This window comes from Garra rufa, chromosome 15 (genome assembly GCF_049309525.1).
Source record: "Garra rufa chromosome 15, GarRuf1.0, whole genome shotgun sequence".
Classification (NCBI taxonomy): domain Eukaryota; kingdom Metazoa; phylum Chordata; class Actinopteri; order Cypriniformes; family Cyprinidae; genus Garra; species Garra rufa.
Window position 1 is genome coordinate 25839186 of NC_133375.1, and position 21947 is coordinate 25861132.

General features: G+C 35.3%; 2 protein-coding genes across 12 annotated transcripts; both read right to left on the minus strand.

Annotated features, from left to right (window-relative positions):
- Positions 1-1281: 1281 nt before the first annotated feature.
- On the minus strand, positions 1282-3502 carry ppdpfa (pancreatic progenitor cell differentiation and proliferation factor a). The gene is made up of 5 exons (XM_073819328.1): positions 3364-3502; positions 2226-2331; positions 1784-1861; positions 1587-1683; positions 1282-1499 (listed from the first exon to the last, which is right to left on the minus strand). Exons 2-5 carry the CDS (start codon positions 2278-2280, stop codon positions 1376-1378), a joined length of 354 nt encoding a protein of 117 aa, XP_073675429.1. The 5' UTR covers positions 2281-2331; positions 3364-3502; the 3' UTR covers positions 1282-1375.
- A 1265-nt stretch (positions 3503-4767) lies between these two features.
- Positions 4768-20229, minus strand: tpd52l2a (tpd52 like 2a). Of its 11 annotated transcripts, XM_073819008.1 has the most exons (10): positions 20051-20228; positions 19477-19574; positions 17076-17224; positions 16685-16744; positions 13901-13948; positions 10073-10174; positions 8135-8158; positions 7240-7284; positions 6162-6210; positions 4768-6047 (listed from the first exon to the last, which is right to left on the minus strand). In XM_073819008.1, exons 1-10 carry the CDS (start codon positions 20067-20069, stop codon positions 5979-5981), a joined length of 663 nt encoding a protein of 220 aa, XP_073675109.1. In that variant the 5' UTR covers positions 20070-20228; the 3' UTR covers positions 4768-5978. The 11 variants fall into 11 exon arrangements, with proteins under 11 accessions (XP_073675109.1, XP_073675110.1, XP_073675111.1 ...); XM_073819009.1 differs by lacking the exon at positions 8135-8158 and having other exon boundaries at positions 20051-20229; XM_073819010.1 differs by lacking the exon at positions 7240-7284.
- Between the last annotated feature and the right edge of the window lie 1718 nt (positions 20230-21947).

Here is a 21947-nt window from a genome sequence, read left to right on the forward strand (position 1 = left end):
CTTTTCAAATGGTATTTTATGTTTGTGCTTTTAAGAATAGATCTTAATATTGGGCTCTACTGAGCATTATGTATGTACTTTTTGCAATGTAATTGTTGCAATAATAAATGGTCAAGTTAAAGCAATACACACCCAAAAATTAAACATTTCCCATTATTTACTCCCTTGACAGTACCAGATATATGTGAATTTCTTTAGACAAACATCTTTGAAAAATAATGCATCTCTTTGAGTCCATATAATACAAGTGAATGGGTGCCACTTCAAAAACCACACATAATGATAACCCCAGTGGATTTCAATGTCTTCTAAAGTGAAATTATATGTGTAAAAATACAAATATTTTAAACTATTATCAGTCATATGAAGATGTTGTGATGGGCACCTGGTCAACCTAACTTTATATCAAATACAGTCTTTAATAGTCAGCCTAATACAAAGGCTTCAACATATTGCTACCACAGCAAGCTGATACAAACAATCCTCTACTTCAGGAAGCATAAGCTGCCCTTTAAAATTGGTTTAGAGAATTGTTAAAACTGTGATTATACAGGTCACGGTTTCTAAAACCATTTTATTTTTGGCCAATAATCTGCTTTTAAATCTATGCCACTTTTCTATGATTAGCAACAGATATGAGGGGAATTCGCATTAAAGTTTGCAAAAATACCTTTCCCTTTTTTAATCTACCAAGTTGTGCAGAGGATCATATTGCAGTTAGCTGGTTTCTAAAAATTAATTCTGCCAGATGGAAAAAACAGCTTCAGTTTCTTGCTGCCATGTAGAATAAATGCATCCAATGACAGCAGGTGTAGTGTTATATAAAGCGTATTAGTGTGTCCTGTCTTAGCACATGTGTTTTAATCATGCCAAAGCCTGCTTAATTCCAAACGTCTTGCACACAGGCTGTTGATTAGCAGCTCGTTCTCTGTAAAACAACTGAACAGAGACTGTTTAGTACTAATCCCTATATGAGAATACATTGATAACCTAACAGTGATGGAAGTGATACTGTGCTGTACTGATAACTGATGTGTAATGACGCAGGAAGAAACAGAAACTAACACACCATACTTTAGGCTGCAGTTAGTCATTTATTTATAGCAAATATAATAGTAATATCAAAGTGCACCCAGTGATACAGTGACTTACACTAACATACTCAAGTCATACGGAACGCATATATTTGCCATTTTGTAACAATGTTGATTTGGTCATAGATAAAAAAAAAAAAAAGAGCACTACATAGCATGTCATGACAAAGCAGCCGGTTTTTATAAAAAAAAAAAAAAAAAAAAAGGAGCCTCCGTCGCCTGCTTCTGCCCACGGTGACTCCTGGATGAAGGGTTAAAGGTGTTGATTTGGGTCAGGATGGTTATGAAGGGAAAGGGGATTCAGGCTCCTTCCCGGAGTCACTGCTCTCACTCATTTGTCTTTTCATTACAATCTCTCGGGCAACGCAGGTCACCTGACCGTTTGTCACTGTGTAGGTGCCAGCCCTGCCAATCAAAATCAAAAACACCTTGCATGAAAACCAGAACTCAAGAGCTCAGTCAAGGCAAATACAAAACCGTCTTAAAACTCACTTCTGCTGGGATTCAAATCCATTGGGTGTCCCCATTTGATTCTGCTTCCCAAAGAAGAAACTGGCCCACCAGTGGCCAGAGTCCTGACGTGCCAGACCTGCCACGGAATTAGACAGTGAGCCTTTCTATTCATTTACAAGCAGACTATTGTCACATTTTTATGTGGATTTTAAGATGATAAACATTTGATGATATACCTGGTGGGTGTGGAATGACCTCCCCAGAGTACTCCGAACTGCCACAAGAACTATTGCTGGATGTAGATCCTATGCGCCCTGCAACATGAAGAAAAATTGTAATAAATAAAGAGTATTTAATTCACATTGTGTCCTAAGTAGAATGCGTATATTGTAGCAATACCCAAAAAATACATATTGAGGGGCAAAAATTATCGATTTTTTTTGCCAAAAATCTACCGTAAATATATCAAAACTTAATTTTTGATTAGTAATATGCATTGCAAGGAACTTTAAATGTGATTTTCTCAATTTTTTTTTTTTTTTTTTTTGCAATCTCAGATTCCAGATTTTCAAAATAGTTGTATCTCGGCCAAATATTGCCCTTTCCTTTTAGGCGATGTATAAATCTCAATTTAAAAAAATATATTAAATATAATGTAAAAGAGAAACATTTACTCACTTCGGTAGTAATCATGGGTGGCGACAAGAGAACCACTGGATGGAATTGCTGCCATTTTCCCTGTCCTTGAAGTGTCAACCGTGTGGAAGATGGAAAGATGGTAGACCTGTTTAAAAAAAGATTTACAGCCAAAATGAGGACTAATGTGTCTGAGGATGACAGCTGCATGACATTACAACAGCGTGGCCTTTTAAATTCTAGGGCAGCTCGGAAAACATCTGAAGTTGGCAGATGCACAGTGAGGTTTTAAGCATGTCTGGATCCCGCCCAAGGTGTCGCCAACATTTTTCCAATAGGTTAACGGTGTTGGGAAGATGTGAATGTTAATTAGTGCATTCGGAGAAGAACAAACCAGTTTCGATATCTGAGACAAGGAAGAAGAGAATGTTCCACTGAAGCTGCACATCTATTCCTGCCTATTATCCTGCGTCTTTTGAGTGTGATACTTAACAGCTGTTACTTTAAGAATCATATTTCCATATATTCAGCGACCCACTTGCTTAGAACAGCCATGACCCCATTTCAACATACATGCAGAATAGCTCATGTTTCATGACACGTGGCTTTGAAAGTGGCCGGTTTTCCAAGGTCTGCTTGCAGTTGCTATGAGAATTTAGAATAATGAAGAATTTATGGACTTTGTGACATTTCCAGGCTATAGATTTTACTGAAATAAGTGCATCTCCTTATCTACAAAAAAATATTTAAAAGGTAAGAGACCCATGTGGAGCAATAATAAATAATAACGTCCTGTAGACGTCAATGTCAGGTTCCAGATGGGAAGAGGGATTTGCCACGTGACCTGGATAATACCCTTCTGTGCTACATATAACAGACGAGACGTTTAAGCCACACTAGTGTTTTATAAAGCTGACATGGACTGAATGTTAAATCTACTAAGAAAACTGTTATAGAGTGTAAGAGCAAAAATACTATCCACTGCCTTAAAGAAGGCATTATTCATTTGCATAACCTCGTAATTACTCATATTAATAGTTCAGTTGTAAATTAAAAGCATTGATTTTCCTTTTTAAACTGATATTAATAATCTAGTTGTAAACAAAAAGTAAACAATGCTTTTCTAAACTGCGTGTGTAAAATGTTCAAATAATGATAATGAACTATTTAATGTCCTTACCTTTTAGTTTTGGTGAGTGGTGATGTTGGTAATGCACCAAAAGCAAGGCTTGGTTGGGTAAACGCTAGGCGACGGGGCCCATTTGTAGTTTGGTTCTTGGGTGAGACCCTCCAAGGTCTTTCGCTCCTCTGCTCCAAATTCTACCGCTTGTTGGGCGCATGGGCTATTTATTACCTGAGTAAGTAAAGCCTGTCCCTCCCAGAGGGCGTGGCTTGGCAGCTGACTCAAAGTTAGGGGCGTTCCTTGTCTGTGGCACACGTTGAGGGCGTGGTTTGTTCGCTGGCATGATTATTGTGTGCGTGCGTGGTTTGATCACTGGCACGAGCTTGGCAGGTCAAGGCAATAAGTTTTTCACAGAAGTGGGACAGGGTGTCCACAGCTGCCAAAAAGAGCAAATAAGTACTTAATTCACATGTAAACTATTCCATTAATCCAAACAAAAACACGTGCATAGGAAGTTGTTTTCTAAGGAAAAAAAACGTAATGTGTTGGGGAGTATAGTATGCTAACAGAAAGGTAAAAGGGCACACGTGAGTCTGGACTACAAAACCAGATTTAAGTAGCACGGGTGTATTTGTAGCAATAGCCAAAAATACATTGTATGGGTCAAAATTAACCTATCGATTTTTCTTTCATGCCAAAAATCATTAGAATAATAAGTAAAGATCATGTTCCATGAAGATTTCCTACCGTAAATATATCAAAACTTAATTTTTGATTAGTAACATGCATTGCTAAGAACTTCATTTGGACAACTTTAAAGGCGATTTTCTCAATATTTTGATTTTATTGCACCCTCAGATTCCAGATTTCAAATAGTTGTATCTCGGGCCAAATATTGTCCTATCCGAATATCCTAACCATACATCAAAGGAAAGCTTATTTATTCCCTTTTCAGTTAATCTGCAAATCTAAATCTCACTTAACCCTTATGACTGGTTTTCTGGTCCAGGGTCACACGTGTATCTAATCCACCTTATTTTCCCCTTAAGAGTGGGCGCAGCCATTTGTAAATTTTATGGGTCCGGCTTCCAGTTTCATCCTACCAAACAGCTAGTTTTACTGCCAGATATGGCAAATGGGGGTCTTGCCATATTATTTTAATGTCTTATCTTAATTATAAACACAGTGGTTTGTAATGCAAAGTTTTACCCTTACTGCAAGTTATTCTTCTTATTTTGGCTTACTTCCGTGAAGTATCTTCACGTTCCAATATTTTTAATTTGTAATAAAATGTTAACACAGGCAGCCCAATTGATATGCAATTGTTTGTCGCCACCTGCTGTCTGTTATTATTATTGACTATTTATTGTAAAGGTCACAACCATGAGGTAAAGCTGCATGAAATGCAGTTTATTCTGAGTGTAAGTGTTTGCATGGACAGATCAAAACACAACATTCTCGTTAATTTCTCTGTCTTTAATAAACCCTGAACGGTGTAGTATGTTACAGCCACAAAGCATCAAACATGTATACAGTAGTTAGGTCAGTATGGTAACATTCTTTTACAGATCATTGCATGGACAGTACTCAGCACAAAGAATCAAACAAAAACAATAAACTGACCAATAATAATTTAATTTCCACAACCTCACAGTGAAATTGACCTTTTGCCCCACCACAATATCTGATTAAATATTACAATCTACATTAAATTATCTTACTTGGAAATATTAGTCTTGCATCTGATTAATCTTGCATCTGAGTAATTAAATAATTTAGAAAGCCCATCTTTTCACCAAATCCCTTTATGGTTATTGTTACAGTACTGTAGTCAGAGGGGAAAAAAGGAAAAATGCTAAATCTATGCCAGACACTGCAATGTAAAATATAGGCAACCAAGGGGAAAATATTTAGACAAACGTTTTTCTTATTTACCGAAAAATGCTAAAAAGCAACAGGGGAGATATGTATACTTTGAATCTCAAAACATCTTTGTTATAACATATTATAGTATATTTTTTATCATGACATGGAACTGGGGAAGAACTCAAAACAGACAACATAATAAAATAAATGTAAATAATTTAGTACACACCGTCAGAGATGATACGCATTTGGTGCTTGAGTCATGTCACAAGGAAAGCTTTAGCACCTTTTGCCCTGAGTAAGAAGCAGGGTAGTAACAAGTGCAATATGTATTGTAGGAAGCATGTAACAATAATAAACAGTGGCAACGAAGCAGGCTGAGAAAGCCTGACTTGTTTTAGAACATTCTAAGTGTGAGCTGTGCAAACATTTCACCTCTTCATGCTGATGGTAACAGACCATTTACTACCAAAGTGTCAGAGAAGCCCTGTTGCTTGACAAAATAAAATATTACAATACATTTAAAGGTAATTCGGTGCACAGCAGAAAACCTAACAGACCCACAAAGGGTCATCCGGTTTTTAATATTCAAATTTGGCTACAATGCATATGCAAGGGTGACAATCTTCAGATGTTAAAGGTATAATTATTTCTTTGCATGTTGGCATCTTAGTTTCTTAAAGCATCGTTTTCTGTCTGTACATTCATTTGAAGTTAACTTAGCAGTGTGGAGACTGGAGTGCATTTGGGTACAGCGTTGTAGAGGATCAGAGGTCAGTTCTTGGTCATGATGTTGTTCTTCCTGCTCAGAAGGGTGCGTTGTTGCTCGGTGGTGAATGGTCGCTCTCTCCATTTGATCGGCCCATTACTTTGTACTTCGGGAGACAAAACGCACAACGGTTGGTAAGCGTAAACAAAGCATGAATATACATTACTGTCATTATCAGCAATAGAAATGAACAGCTATGCTAAAAATTAAAAGCTTTAACCTTCATGTTGTCCACCTTATCCTCGAAGGATTTAAAGCTTGGCGAGTTCCTGAGGACATATTTAAAATAAATTAATAAATAAAAATTAATAACTAAGAAAGTAGCTAGGTTTTAAATAGCTTGAGTTTGTTTTTTGTTTTGTTTTTTACATGCAACTTAAGATGTGAAGGAAAATTTGACACGAACAGACACCTTCAAGTCTTACAAAAGAAAAAAAATGAAAGGCTTTTCTACCAGTTTAGGTGAAGCAGCGCTAACAGGGCCACACAAAAGTGAAAGCATGCTCTCCATGCAGAAAAATATAGCTGTATATTCAATATGTGTGTCTACTATTTCTGTTGAGGTCACAATGCTGACCATCCCTTTGGTTCTACCTGAAACTATCTGTCTTTTTGTACCTGTTGCACCTCTATAATACTTCTTGGACAAATATGAAGAAATAAGTTTTTTTTTTTAAGTGTACACAAACCAGAGTCGGAAATTAACAAGGTCTTGTGGCAAAAAATGCCACCAAAATCAACAAAAATTCCATTATTTTAAGACAAAGTGGCAAATAATGCTCAATTAAACAATGTATAAACAATGTATTATGGTCACGATTAAAATGAAAAGTATCAACTGGTGAAATTACATTTAGATCCGCTCACACTGGGTCAGATTGCTTTTACACTCTGTTTTGTTCAGTGTTGAGTCTTATAACCAATCAAACACGTTTCTGTTGAACTTAGGAATGCACTGGCCTATCAGAGGCACTTAGACAACATCGTATGGTGATTAAAATAATAACATGGTTATAAACATTGGCTTCTTGAATTAAAAAAAATGCCCATGGAAATCAATTCTGCGGCAAATATTGCCCCTTAATAGAAAAGTTAATTTCTGACCCTGATACAGACTTGTTTCAAAATGGTTGACCATTTCATTAAAATTATAGTAATATTACATGTAACTATGAACAAGTATTACAACTGCATTGGAAGTTGAATAAAATACATTTGTACATCAGGCACAAGACAGAACGTTCAGACAGATATTAATCTGCAGAGGGGAATGGGCGAGAGAAGGGCTGGTACTTTACCTCATAGCTGGCATACTTAAAGAGTGACGCATGGAAAAGTTGCTACTGTGGAGAGCAGGTTGGAGACAGAGCGAGCAGGGAGAGTTAGCCGAGCAGACAGCGTTAGCCGAGCACAGAGCAGAGAGAAGGAGAGAGTGTAGAGCACAATGAAAAACTCATTAAAGCATCAGAACAAACTTGTCTAACATCTCTGTCATAGCTCTAGTAAATTTAAGGTCATACGCAAAACTTAGATATCAGTGACAGCATTAAAGGATTAGTTCACTTCCAAAATGAAAATTTCCTGATAACTTATTCAACCCCATGTCATTCAAGATGTTCATGTCTTTCTATCTTCAGTCAAAAAGAAATTAAGGTTTTAGAGAAAAACATTCCAAGATTTTTCTCTATAAAGTGGACTTCAATGGTGATCAATTGGTTGAAGGTCATTTTCTTAAAAAAAAAAAAAAAAAATGTATATACTTTTTAACCACAAATGCTCGTCTTGAAGATCGCAGAGCTAGTGCAAGACGAGCATTTGTGATTAAAAAGTATATACATTTATATTTTTTAAGAAAATGACCAATCGTTTCGCTAGATAAGACCCTTATTCCTCAGCTGGGATTGTGTAGAGCTCTTTGAAACTGCAGTTTAGACCTTCGACCCATTGGCTCCCATTGAAGTCCACAATATGGAGAAAATTTCTAGAATGTTTTCCTCAAATAAATTGGATGAATCTTGGATGACAAAGGGGTGAGTAAATTAACAGGAAATTTTAATTCGGGAAGTGAAGGGTAGATTCAGATAAATCAATCGCTTCACAGGTACCCTAGAATGCTCTAGAAATCTTCATAGGTTTAGGAGAAATCAAAAAGAAGATGGCTGCCATCAGTGCAGGCTCTCGTATAGCTCTTACCCAGAGTTAGAGTACGGCAGAGCCCTGAGCAGCCAAAATGCAGCAGTGTGGAGAAAAACACAGCAGTAAACAAAAGAACCACTTTAAACCTCTATCAGAACATAATCTTGTAGATATATACATGACAGGAGAGAGGAAAATAAACAGTAGAAACAAGCTGTGGAAATACAGGTTGTAAAACAGGATGTTAGTTGGCGCTACACTGGTGTTTAAAAGTTTGGGGTCAGCATATTATGATTTCTGAAGGCTCTGAAGCCATCACAGAATAAATTCCATTTTAAAACATCAAAGCAGAAATTATAAATGGAAATATTTGACAATTTTACAGATCATATTAATGCAGCCTTGGTGAGCGTAAGACTTTTAAAAATCTTACCAAGCCCAAACATTTGAACAGTAGTCTACGCATCAGGTTAGTCAGAGAAGCAAAAACAAGGGTAAATACGGGAAGCATAATCAGACAATTTGAGAAGCTATGCAAATTTACAACCTGTTTGTTTGGTGTCAAGTCACAGTTAAATGTCTCATTTTGATAAGCCCTGTTTCTTGACATGGTGTTCAGAACAAGCTGTTTCATTGCCAAACACCACAGAACTCATGCCACCGTAGCCATCTGGAACTTTCCCACCATACAAATACCTCATTATTAGCGCTACTGACAGTCAGTGGCTGTTGGCTAATAGTCCAAATCTGAAGACAGATGCCTGGCTAAAATATGTACTGAATGAATATGAATGGCTTTTTCACATTTGAATTAGTACCACCGGTCTATTGCAATTTATTATTAAATCAAAACTGACCACATTTTCTTTTTTAATGGTCATATTGTGCACGATTCATCAGTGCACATTATTTCAAATAAATTATTTTTAGCTAAATCCAGTCTAGTCCTACATTCGTCCTGAATACAGGGCTCTACAGTGCGACGATTTCAGTAGCATTTGCGACTGCAAACTACTGTGTGCGACTATGAAATAATATTCAGGAGCACCACGTGCGACTGATCCGATCAGCATATCCGTGTTTGCGCTGAAGGGGGCTTCAAAGATTTCTACATGTTTTTGCAATGTTGAGTAATGTAAGAGTGTAAATAAGAGATTCATTGTGCAATGTAGACAGCTTTGATGATTGTAATGGAACTTTATGAGATCGCGATGAACTAAGATGAGTGACAGCTTTTAATGATTTTTAAGGCAGTTTGCAAATGAAGTATTGATTTATATACAGTATCTTAGTATAACACTGTTAGCCTGATTTTGCTCTATTTCGTCATCAAAAATGGTCTGAAACAAGTCACAGCTGAGCTGTGCATTTAAGAATGAACATGTGTTTTTAAATGAATCTAGTGAGTCAATGATTTAATTAGAAATTTTAAAAATAATTTAATAATGACAAAAGATGACATACTTTTTTATAAAGTTGACAAAAATGCCATTACAAAGGTATAAACTAAATTCCCCTGTATATCACTTTAAGTGATATAAAATATCAAATATCACCTCGCAATGGGAAGAAATTTATCAGTTTTTTTTATTATTGATTAGAAGGTGCTCTTGAAATTTTGTCTGTGCTCCTTAAGTTTTTTTAAATGTGTAGAGCTCTATAACATTTTCACTTAAATGTCATGTAAGAATAATATTCAAAAACTGAGGTGATATATTTTTAAAGCTTTTATCCATGTATTCTTGAAGTTCTATCATAGAAAATAAAAGGGACATTTTATCCTAACAGGACCGGACCGAAAAACGGACCTGGACTTTGAAACATGAAGTCACAAGAGCTTCAAAAAAATCAGTAGATAAGGAAACAACTATTATACAAGGAATCAGAGAAATCATAGAGTGAATAAAAGGAGAATTAAAAGTTTATGAGATGGGGGAAGAAGAAGATAGAAAGTAGAAGGAGAAAAAACAGTGAGAGGAGGAATATAGAGGTCACCTCATCTCTCCAAATCGGTTTCTGATGACGGAGCCCATTGAGGAGAGTGCAGCTGATGTCATCTGACCTGCCTGAGACAGAGTCTCTTGAGTCCTCTTATAACTACAGAGTGGAGAGACAGAACAATTTCTCCTTTTAGCAGTTGTCAGTTATATTTTGAACATACAAGTTGGCATTGAACTACAGTAGCTGACAGCTCAGACAGAGAGGCAACTAAGAACCAAGGCAGCAACATAAAACATAACTTTAGAGGTGAATGCATCAAGAACCTGACTACATTTTTAGATAAAATATGCATGCAGCTAAAGATTTAAACTAAACTTCAAATTTGAAATTGTCTGCTAACCTCATAGATTTAATGTTATGGGAAAAACAAAACAAATGTAAAAACAACATAAAAGTAGTCTGTATGATTTGTTCACTATATAAACTACCAGACTTTTTTTTTTTTTTTTTTTAAAGAAGTCTCTTTTCCTGACTAGGACTGCATATATTTGATCAAACTGTAACATTACAATTTAAAATAACTTTAATGTTTCTATTTGGAAATACTTTAAAATGTAATATACTTCTGTGATGGCAAAGCAAAATTTTCATGATCCTTCACATCTCATTTTAATATGTTGATTTGGTGCTTAAGTAACGTTGAACATTTCTGAAAAAATTACATATAGATACATATTTTCAGGATTTTTAGATGGAAAAGAAAGTTTATTATAAATGTCTTTACTGTCATTTTTTATCAATTTAATGCATCCTTGTTGAATAAAAAGATTAATTTCTTAATGGAGCAGTTTACTCCCAGAACAAAAATTTACAGATAATGTACTCAGCCCCTTGTCATCCAAGATGTTCATGTCTTTCTTTCTTCAGTTGTAAAGAAATTATGTTTTTTGAGAAAAACATATCAGGATATTTCTCCATATAGTGAACTTCTATGGTGCCCATTATTTTTTGAACTTCCAAAACGCAGTTTAAATGCAGCTTTAATGGGCTGTAAATGATCAGAAAAAAAAGGGGGTATATACATTCTAACCTCAAATGCTCGAAAATCCAGGTCAAGACATTTAGGGTATGTCAAAAAACTTCAAAAACGTCCTACATCACTATTTTGCCTTTTTTGTAAAGGGCGTTTCACCTTATTTGGACGTTCATTTTGCAAACACTGGGTCGGTACTTCTTTAGTGATGTGAGAAAATGAGATATATACAACATACCCTAACTGTATTGATCTTGATTACACAGAACACACATGTGCATCGCAGAACTTGACAAGATGAGCATTTCAGGTTAAAAAGTGTAGAATTGTTTTGTTTAGTTTTTTCGTTTAGAGAAGTGACACATTGTTTCACTAGATAAGACCCTTATTCAATGTATTTGTTAATTGTTTAGAGCCATTTGAAGCTGCATTTAAACTACTTTTTTTTTTAACTCGGGGGCACCATAGAAGTCCACTATATGGAGATAATTCCTGACATGTTTTCCAAAAATAACAATTTCTTAATGACTGAAGTAAGAAAGACAAACATCTTGGCTGACAACGGGGTGTGTATATTTTCTGTACATTTTCTTTTTGTTCTGGAAGTGAACTACTCCTTTTTAAAAAATAAATTTGATCCCAAACTTAATGGTAGTTTATATTATATCACATTATATAACAAACATGTTCAAAAGACTTGGAATATAAATGAATTAACATTTTTGTAATCACAGAAAACCATTAAAGCATATTAGTTTGAGTTTACATAAGGCTGAATAAATACAGAATCTTAATTTTCAGATGAAATAATAATTTAAAGAGAAGTAAAAGCTAACAGGACTAACTATCTAGACACCTGTCTGTCCATCTTTTTACACCAGATGCTGCTGTCTAAATCTTATTGTACAAAATCTGCACCTGGATTGAACACACATCATCATCCTGATTACACACACACACACACACACACACACACACACACACACACACACACACACACACACACACACACACACACACACACACACACACACACACACACACACACACACACACACACACACACACACACACACACACACACACACACACACACACACACACACACACACACACACACACACACACACACACTACACAAACAGATGCACAGGCATGTAGATAAGCACCTGTTCCTTTTCAAAAATACAATTTTCTTCCCCTACACACTTCTTTCAGTCTCTCAGATGTAATGTAATCTCTGAAGCAAACAAATACACAGCCACAGAGAATGCCTCACAGAGTCCTCTAATGACATTAGGTAAGGCTAAGCCACTTTGCTTTGGGAAAATCCCATCATGTGTTCTCCAAGTCAGCTTTCTCAGCACATGGTCCAAGCACAAACACTACACCCTTTCCAAACCACACAACCTGCCCTTTCTATGTAGTCTCAAGGTCTGAGTTTAGATGATATCACAGGGTAATGATATCTAATGAGGCATGACTGACAAGAGGGTTAGTGTAACGGCTATGGATCTGGGTTGGTAGTAACACTATTTAGAAATTAGATCACTGTTCCCATAAGCAAGCTATCCCCCTAAAATATTGCTTATTAAAATTATAGCAAAGCAGTAAAAAGCTGATCTGTTTGACATCAGAGGGGTGTAACGGGTCACTCCATGACGCTCAGGAAACATGGTGCTAGGGTCACTGAGAAGCTTGTTGTTTGGTTTCTTAAACCATAGTGACATCAGTGCTCTTACAAGATTAAAGTCTGTCAATTTAAGGAAAAGGGCTTTCAACGTTTTTCAGGGTTGAAGGGCTGAGTGCTGCTTTATAAGCCTGGTCTACTAACAATGTATGAAGTATCATAAAAATGTATTAACATTTTTTTTATCCATTTTTATATAAATTTAAAATTTTACTTAATTAGGAAACATTTTTTTAAGATCCTTTGTTACATGTACTTTAATAACAGTTAATTATGCATAATTACAAGCAACTAACTTTAATACTAACCCTATAGTAATTATATAATTACACTGTTATAAGAACATTTTTATATGGCAGTTTGAAACATTTAACAAAATAAAACCCACATTGCAGTCAATCACCTAATGCAGGCACATTTTAAACATGTAAAAATAAAAATTTAAACTAGTGCTGTCAAAATTAGTCAGACAATTAATTTTTCCAGTTTAACAGCGTTAAAAACGTAATGCTGTTAACACAGGGTTGGAGCAAGGGCTGGTCACCCCACTCACAACTGCGGCTTCTGTCTTATTTTCTTGACAAGAAGTGCATTTATTTTGTTGCAGAACGTTTTTTACGGCCACATCAAACAGGAGACTTTTCAGATGTGCACACAACTAACATCACTTCAGCTATATTTTATTTAGTATTTAATGTTTGATAACTTTATTTAATATCTGTATATTTCATACTCGCTGAAGGCACAGGTAGATAGAGGGTTTATGTGAAGATTGTTTTAAGTTCACTTAAATTAGAAGCTATTTTATTAAGTCTAATAAATGTTAAAATTGATAGCTCTCAGTTACACTGTATTGTTGAATGGCTGTAGTCAATAGTTAAATATTAGAAATACAACAATTTAGAAAGACGTCAAGAATATTGGTATTAGTGATACATTCAGTCATAAAATTTAACAAATCTTACAAATATACTGTCTTTATGTTGTTTCCACATTAATTTGAAGATAATATAAAAGTATATTTAAAGCTTTAATATTTGGTGGGATTAATCACAATTAATTTCAGAAAAATGTGCGACTAATTTGTTTTTAATCGGTTGACAGCACTAAATTTAAATATAAAATAAAAAATTAATGACACCAACAAAATCAAACTCACGCATCAGAACGTCCAATATCCTCAAGTGTGGACGAAGCTGTAAGGTATCTACAAACACAAATTTCCACATTATTAACATATAATAACATACAAAAATCTGTTACAATTTGTGGACGGTGCACGCTGCAACAGACCTTATATGTGACCCTGTGATTTTTTACATGATTTTTTTATACATCACCTGAAAGCTAAATAAATAGGTTTTCTTTGATGTATAGTTTGTTATTTGACAATATTTGGCAGAGATACAACTATTTGAAAATCTGAAATCTGAGGGTGCAAAAAAATCTAAATGTTGACAAAATCACTGTCCAAATTAAGTTCTTAGCAATGCAAATTACTAATCAAAAATTGTTTTCATATATTTACTGTATGAAATTTACAAAATATCTTCATGGAACATGATTTTAACTCATTATCCTATGATTTTCGGCATAAAAGAAAAATTGAGAATTTTGACCCATACAATGTATGGTTGGCTATTGCTACAAATATACCCTTGCTACTTATGACTGGCTTTGCAGTCCAGAGTCACATATTGTTAAAAAAAAACAACTGAAGGGCTAAGAAAGGAATGGTGTTGGACAGGAACACAAAACTAAACTTTAAAGATGGCAATACCAGAGTTTAAACACATTGGTCTGAAAGCAAATCACAACCACCCATGGATGCTGAAAAACTCCTAAAACAGGTTTGACTTCTCTTTCAAGTACTTTGGCTTTTAGCTGTATAAAACACTGCCTAACATGAGCACATTACTGAGTACTAATCTCAAAATGTTCTGCTAAAAGAATCAAAAACCCCTATGTTTACACTCCTTTATTTATGCACTTTAATAGAGGTCTGATATCATATTTAGGAAAGTTGAATGTACAGTCGTGGCCAAAAGTTGAGAATGACACAAATATTAAACTGCTTTTAGATCTTTGTTTCAGTTGTTTCTGTGATGAACTGAAATATAATTACAAGCACTTCATACGTTTAAAAGGCTTTTATCGACAATTACATGACATTTATGCAAAGAGTCAGTATTTGCAGTGTTGGCCCTTCTTTTTCAGGACCTCTGCAATTCGACTGGGCATGCTCTCAATCAATTTCTGCGCCAAATCCTGACTGATAGCAACCCATTCTTTCATAATCACTTCTTGGAGTTTGTCAGAATTAGTGGGTTTTTGTTTGTCCACCCGCCTCTTGAAGATTGACCACAAGTTCTCAATGGGATTAAGATCTGGGCAGTTTCCAGGCCATGGACCCAAAATTTCAACGTTTTGGTCCCCGAGCCACTTAGTTATCACTTTTGCCTTATGGCACGGTGCTCCATCGTGCTGGAAAATGCATTGTTCTTCACCAAACTGTTGTTGGATTGTTGGAAGAAGTTGCTGTTGGAGGGTGTTTTGGTACCATTCTTTATTCATGGCTGTGTTTTTGGGCAAAATTGTGAATGAGCCCACTCCCTTGGATGAGAAGCAACCCCACACATGAATGGTCTCAGGATGCTTTACTGTTGGCATGACACAGGACTGATGGCAGCGCTCACCTTTTCTTCTCCAGACAAGCCTTTTTCCAGATGCCCCAAACAATCAGAAAGAGGCTTCATCGGAGAATATGACTTTGCCCCAGTCCTCAGCAGTCCATTCGCCATACTTTTTGCAGAAGATCAATCTGTCCCTGATGTTTTTTTGGAGAGAAGTGGCTTCTTTGCTGCCCTTCTTGACACCAGGCCATCTTCTAAAAGTCTTGGCCTCACTGTGCATGCAGATGCGCTCACACCTGCCTGCTGCCATTCCTGAGCAAGCTCTGCACTGGTGGCACTCCGATCCCGCAGCTCAATCCTCTTTAGGAGACGATCTTGGCGCTTGCTGGACTTTCTTGGACGCCCTGAAGCCTTCTTAACAAGAATTGAACCTTATTCCTTGAAGTTCTTGATGATCCTATAAATTGTTGATTTAGGTGCAATCTTAGTAGCCACAATATCCTTGCCTGTGAAGCCATTTTTATGCAATGCAATGATGGCTGCACGCGTTTTTTTGCAGGTCACCATGGTTAACAATGGAAGAACAATGATTTCAAGCATCACCCTCCTTTTAACATGTCAAGTCTGCCATTCTAACCCAATCAGCCTGACATAATGATCTCCAGCCTTGTGCTCGTCAACATTCTCACCTGAGTTAACAAGACGATTACTGAAATGATCTCAGCAGGTCCTTTAATGACAGCAATGAAATGCAGTGGAAAGTTTTTTTTTCGGGATTAAGTTAATTTTCATGGCAAAGAAGGACTATGCAATTCATCTGATCACTCTTCATAACATTCTGGAGTATATGCAAATTGCTATTATAAAAACTTAAGCAGCAACTTTTCCAATTTCCAATATTGATGTAATTCTCAAAACTTTTGGCCACGACTGTATTTGCATGTATAACTAGATGGGAGGGAAAGTCTGTCCATTCAAACTGTTTTCAAATGTTCACATCTGCCCCTGTATGAGCCAAAGACCCAACAGCACACGATATGTGAACTGTCTATTATATCTTTATTATTAATGATTAGATATATGCTGTCATAATATACTGGTAATTGCAACAAAATCTTTTATTGTCTAGATGGATTGATTGAGAGCCAACAAACTCCCATTTATAGAAAGGGAACATAGAAACATTTACTAGGGAGAGGATCATGGGAAGGGCTGAAAAGAATTCAAATGAAATAGAAGCAAAAGGGTGGCACACATAGCAAACAGAATCACAAGACCAAGCAACAACAGGCAAAAGAGATAAGACTCACAAATTAGATGAGGTAACTCTACGATTCAAGTCTCCAAGAGTTTGTGAGGTTCTCATATAACTAGAAGCAGAAATATAGATATATTAAGAGAAAAAGTTTTTTTTTTTTAAGTTTAGCTGAGATGCCAGTAAAAGAACACTAAAGATTAGCTTCAAGAAAACAGGACTGTGGAGATATTAATTTGGTATATATAAGTAACTTATATATACATTGTATACTTTTATGCATACATTACATATTAAAATAAAAAGATTACGTCCCATCACCAGGCACTGTTAAGAAATTCAAACAGCCCATGTATAAAGACACAGCATGAGATTAGAAAAGACAGATGAAGGTTAAGGTGATGTTCAGTCAGAGTGGACAGGTTTGACAGACAGGAAGCACTCACGCATTGGAGCACTGAACTTCATGCCAGCCTTTGGTGAGGTTCTGTTTGATTTCAGAGAGGGGACTGATGCCTAGTCTGCGCTTGAGCTCAGCAGCGTGCCTCTCCTTCGCCACAAGAACCTGTCTTAGAGTCTGAATCTCATCCTCCACCTAATACAAAAAAATATTAAACAAATGCTTAAAATTTAGAATTAAAGAGATAGTTTAACCAAAAATGAAAATCCCATCATTAATCACTCACCTTCAAGCCACTCCATACCCGTAAGACCTTTGTTTATTTTCAGAACAAAAATGAAGACATTTTAGATGAAATCCAAGAGCTTTCCAAAGTGTGACATCAGTGGTTCATCTTAATTTTATGAAGCTATGAGAATACTTTTTGTTCACAGAATAAACTAAAATAATGACACAGTATTTGCATTGCTGTCAGAAAGCTCTTGGATTTCAACAAAAATATCTTAATTTCTGTCCCAAAGATGAACAAAGGTCTTACGGATTTGGAACGACATGAGGGTGAGTAATAATTACAGAATTTTAATTTTTGGGTGAACTATCCCTTTAATTGTTAACTACACCAAAAAATAAAAACATTTGATCAGTTATTCACCAAAAAATTATTATTTAATTTTTTTAAAATACAAAAACATTGAAACCAACAGTAATATTTACCTAAAAGTTTTGGTAATTAGGTAATTGAAAAAATACTGCTTTCATGTTGTTGTGCTCTCAGGGGATAAATTAAAAACTCTCATAGTAAAGTTCTTCAGCAACGACATATTTGAGCCAATTGCTACTCTAGCATCATATTTAGTCATAATGACGTGCATCCACACTTCAATGTTTGCTTATTGCAGCCTATCCATAATGTGTACATGAAATAGATGCCAAAATAGTCAGAGAAGCACTAATTAAATGTCACTGTTTGGGTCAGCGATTTCAGCCCTCCAATACTATTTATTCCAAAAAAAATAAACAAAACTGAATATTTTTGTATGCCAAAAGTTGTCTGTATCACTAAATTTTGTTTTAAACCATATTTTCTAGATATCAGAAAGAAATATGAATACATGAATATTTCATATATTTCAATTATTTCATTTATCTTTTTATATTTTGCATAATTAAAATATTTGTCAAATGATTGCATAATAAAAACTGCACTTGATCCTGCAAATAAATTATACAACACTAATAAAACCAACTTTCACATCTGAGCTGAATTCTAGCAAAACACTTCAGTTTAAATAGTTAAGAGATAAGATGAAATTAAGTAGCTTTGCATTTTATATTTGACAACTGTGTTATGATAAAAACCAGAGCTGTTTTCAGCACATAACAAATAAAGAATGAAAGTGAGCATTCTGCAAATAAATATAATGAACTTGGTTACATTATCTGACAGTCTTTCAGTAAATTCACACAAAATGTTCAGACCTACACTATAACATGTTAAAATTTGTGGCTTTGACAAGTGTGTTTTAAAGGTTGTGGTTAGGAGAGTTTGCAAATAGTTTAAATGCATTACTTAAAAAATAACAACTTCATACATTTTTTCTTTATACATCTCATTCACCCCATTTACCTTCTCTTATTGATAAGAAAAGTGTCTGCAAAATTTGTATATAGAGAGCTTGCACTTACGTCACGGTTTGGTCAGTTACCGGGATGCCATATTGGTAATACTCGGATGTAAACAACAGCATTGATTGCACGGTTAATGAATACGTTGTTCTGCTAATTTATGCTGTCTTAACGACGAGAAAATGTGTAGAAGCTGCTCAATCATATAGAGAAGGACTTAGTAAGCAGGAAAGTGTGCAATATTTTGACAAACTAAAGTTAATCGGTGGTAAAGATACATACGAGCAGTATTAATTAAGATATTGGCCTAATATTTCACCTACCTGACCAAAAATGATAACAACAAACACAAATGTTGTAAGGATTCTTGCTCTGGAAATCCTGGTTCAGAATGACCAACCTCAAAAGCCTCAAAGCTTTTTGAACTCTTCTCCTACGTTTGGCAGTCTATAAAAGCTACAAATGTTTTTCCCATTGTGACCGATTAGCACAGTCCAAAATATGACAAAAATTGATCATTTTCAGCAGCATTAAACAGCAAAATAATGTTCTTGGCTGGTCTACGCTCAAAATGTAAAATGATAACTGTACCTTTTTTCATATACCTAAATTTTGTCATTTTAAACCCAATGCTATTTTTCACAAGCATGTGTTAATTTTTTTTTTAAATTGAAACAGACATGAAGTAAAATACACTGTTTTGAAGCTATCATTATTTAATCTTTGCCTTTCATATGTCTTAAAACGCACATACGTAGACCAGGGGAATCAAAATCTTCACGGGGGCCCGACTAGGGCTCAGGGTGGAAGATAACTGGTACCTTGATGAGCTCCACCTGCATCTCTTCTGCCTCCTCCTCTGTTATGCCTGGCGGTAGCGTCCCTCCAATGGCTACACCTGGAGATGACATTGAAGAGCCTACAGACAAATAAAAAGATGCTTAGGATTCAGGGCAAAAGAGCTGATATATTGATACTATGGGTCTTCATAGCAGAGTCACAGGAACAGAAGGTGTACATGAGGAGACCTTATCAAGAAGTGATGCCACAAAGAACAGTTACAGCTGTGTTTCTTTTGTTTAAAACTAGAGTACTAACTCTAATTCTAGTTTTAAGTATCTCCAGCCTGGCCAACACTAACGTTACATGTTTAGCTGTCGGGCCGACCAGCACTGATCTATTATAGACCTGGCATGTAATGTGCCGACAGTTTTACTACACCCAATTAAAGCCACTACAATGAACACAATATTAAATAGAGTTTCTCATTAACATGGTGGCTTTTCTATAGGACACTTTCTTGTTGTTTTGCACTTTTATATTAGCGCCACCCACTAGACAGTTTTCACTGCACCTGCTCAAAGCACGGAAAACTCACCCACAGACGACACTTACCGTGCTCAGAGGACTCCATTTCGGATAAGATACGATCTTCGATTACGTTTACCTACGTGCAGACAAATGTCACGGCGTATATTTTAGGATAGATGAAAAAAGAAAGTTGACCCTCCCCGACTTCGCCAACATACACAAGAGGCTTTAACCAGCGACGAGCTTCAGCTTCCGGGGCGAGGATATGACGTCACCACGCTCTACGCCTGTGAATATGCAAAATGAGGTTTTTATGGTTAATGTTCATCGTTTAAAACAACGTATTTCTAAATTATTACTTTTCATTGCAATTTCTTATATTCGAATTTGGGTAAATTTTTTCATTCATACAGTATGAGTCAAACGTTCAAAAAAGTTTTTAAAGACGTCTCTTCTGCGCACCAAGCCAAAGTACAGTAAGGACAGAATTTTTTTTTTTTTAATATTTTTACTAATTTACTGTTTATATTTAAATATATTTTAAAATGTAATTTATTCTTGTGATTTCAAAGCTGAATTTTTAGCATCTAGTACTCTATCTTTACTCCAGTCACATGATCCCTCAGAAATCATTCTAATATTCTGATTTGCTTCTCAAAAAACATTTATTATTATTATTATTATTATTATTATTATTATTATTATTATTATGTTGAAAAAAGCTGCGTAGATTTTTTTCAGGTTTCTTTGATGAATAGAAAGTTCAGAAGAACAGCATTTATCTGAAATAGACATCTTTTGTAACATTATAAATGTCTTTATCATCACTTCTGATCAATTTAAAGCTTCCTTGCTAAAAAAAAAAATCAAAGAATCCTTAAAAAATTTGGTTTTTAAATATTGATAATAATAATAATAAATATTTTTAACAGCAATTCAGCATAATAGAATAATTTCTGAACGAAATTGCATAACATGCATTTTATTTGTACATACAGCCTATAGAGATGATGGGGTTCTTTCACACTTAATTCATCCACTTTTTTCACTTTACTTGTTCTCATTTCACCTTCCCAAAAGTAATTTAGCTGTTTTTTTATTTAAGAAGACTACACTCAACTACATCAAATGTTCATAAACATTTATTTTACACCAGCAAATAAATGTTTTTTCTTTTAGTCATACAATAACCATGCTACAATATAAAGGTCTAGTATTATTCTTTTTAATAATTCAGTGTATGTACAAGAGACCTTCACTATAGAACTATGAGTAGCATAGTTTCAGAGTCAAATTCATGTAACATACCATTTGAAACAAGGACAATTCATTATAAACATGACAAAATAAGATCATAAATAAAATAAAAAATGCATAACATTACCATTTCACTAAAATTACACTAAACATTTTCTCTTCTTTCTGAAGACGTAATATGCAACAATTTCCTGACCACTTTTCTCCAGTATATTTTATTTTTTCTCCTTTAAGCAAGGTTCATTCAACGTAAAATCCAACATTTTAATTAATGACTAAGCCATACTCTTTATACGAGAGCAGTTCTGATACAGATAAATGCACAGGAAAAAAGACCACAGAGGCTAACATCCATTAAAAACCATCTAGAGCATTGGGAACGAGGGAATGAGAAAGAGAGCAAGAGAGAGAGGAGAAAGAGAGCAGATAGTGACTGAAGATACTATTGTACTCCATAATGAAATGTAAACAATTCAATGAAAAATCATTGGCCTTTATGGAGTAACTAGACAGAGTGAATGAACATGGCTGGTGACATTTATATTACGCTCCAGTTAGAGCTAAGATGGAAAATAAGAACAGACAGATGACAAACAAAATTCAGACCTGCCCACGTACGCAGGCAGTGAAGGATGTCTGAGTAAAAAGCACGAGTTAATATGGCATTGATGGTCATCTTAGTGTTTGTAATTGGAGAAAATCAGGTTTGGTATAAGAAGGTTAA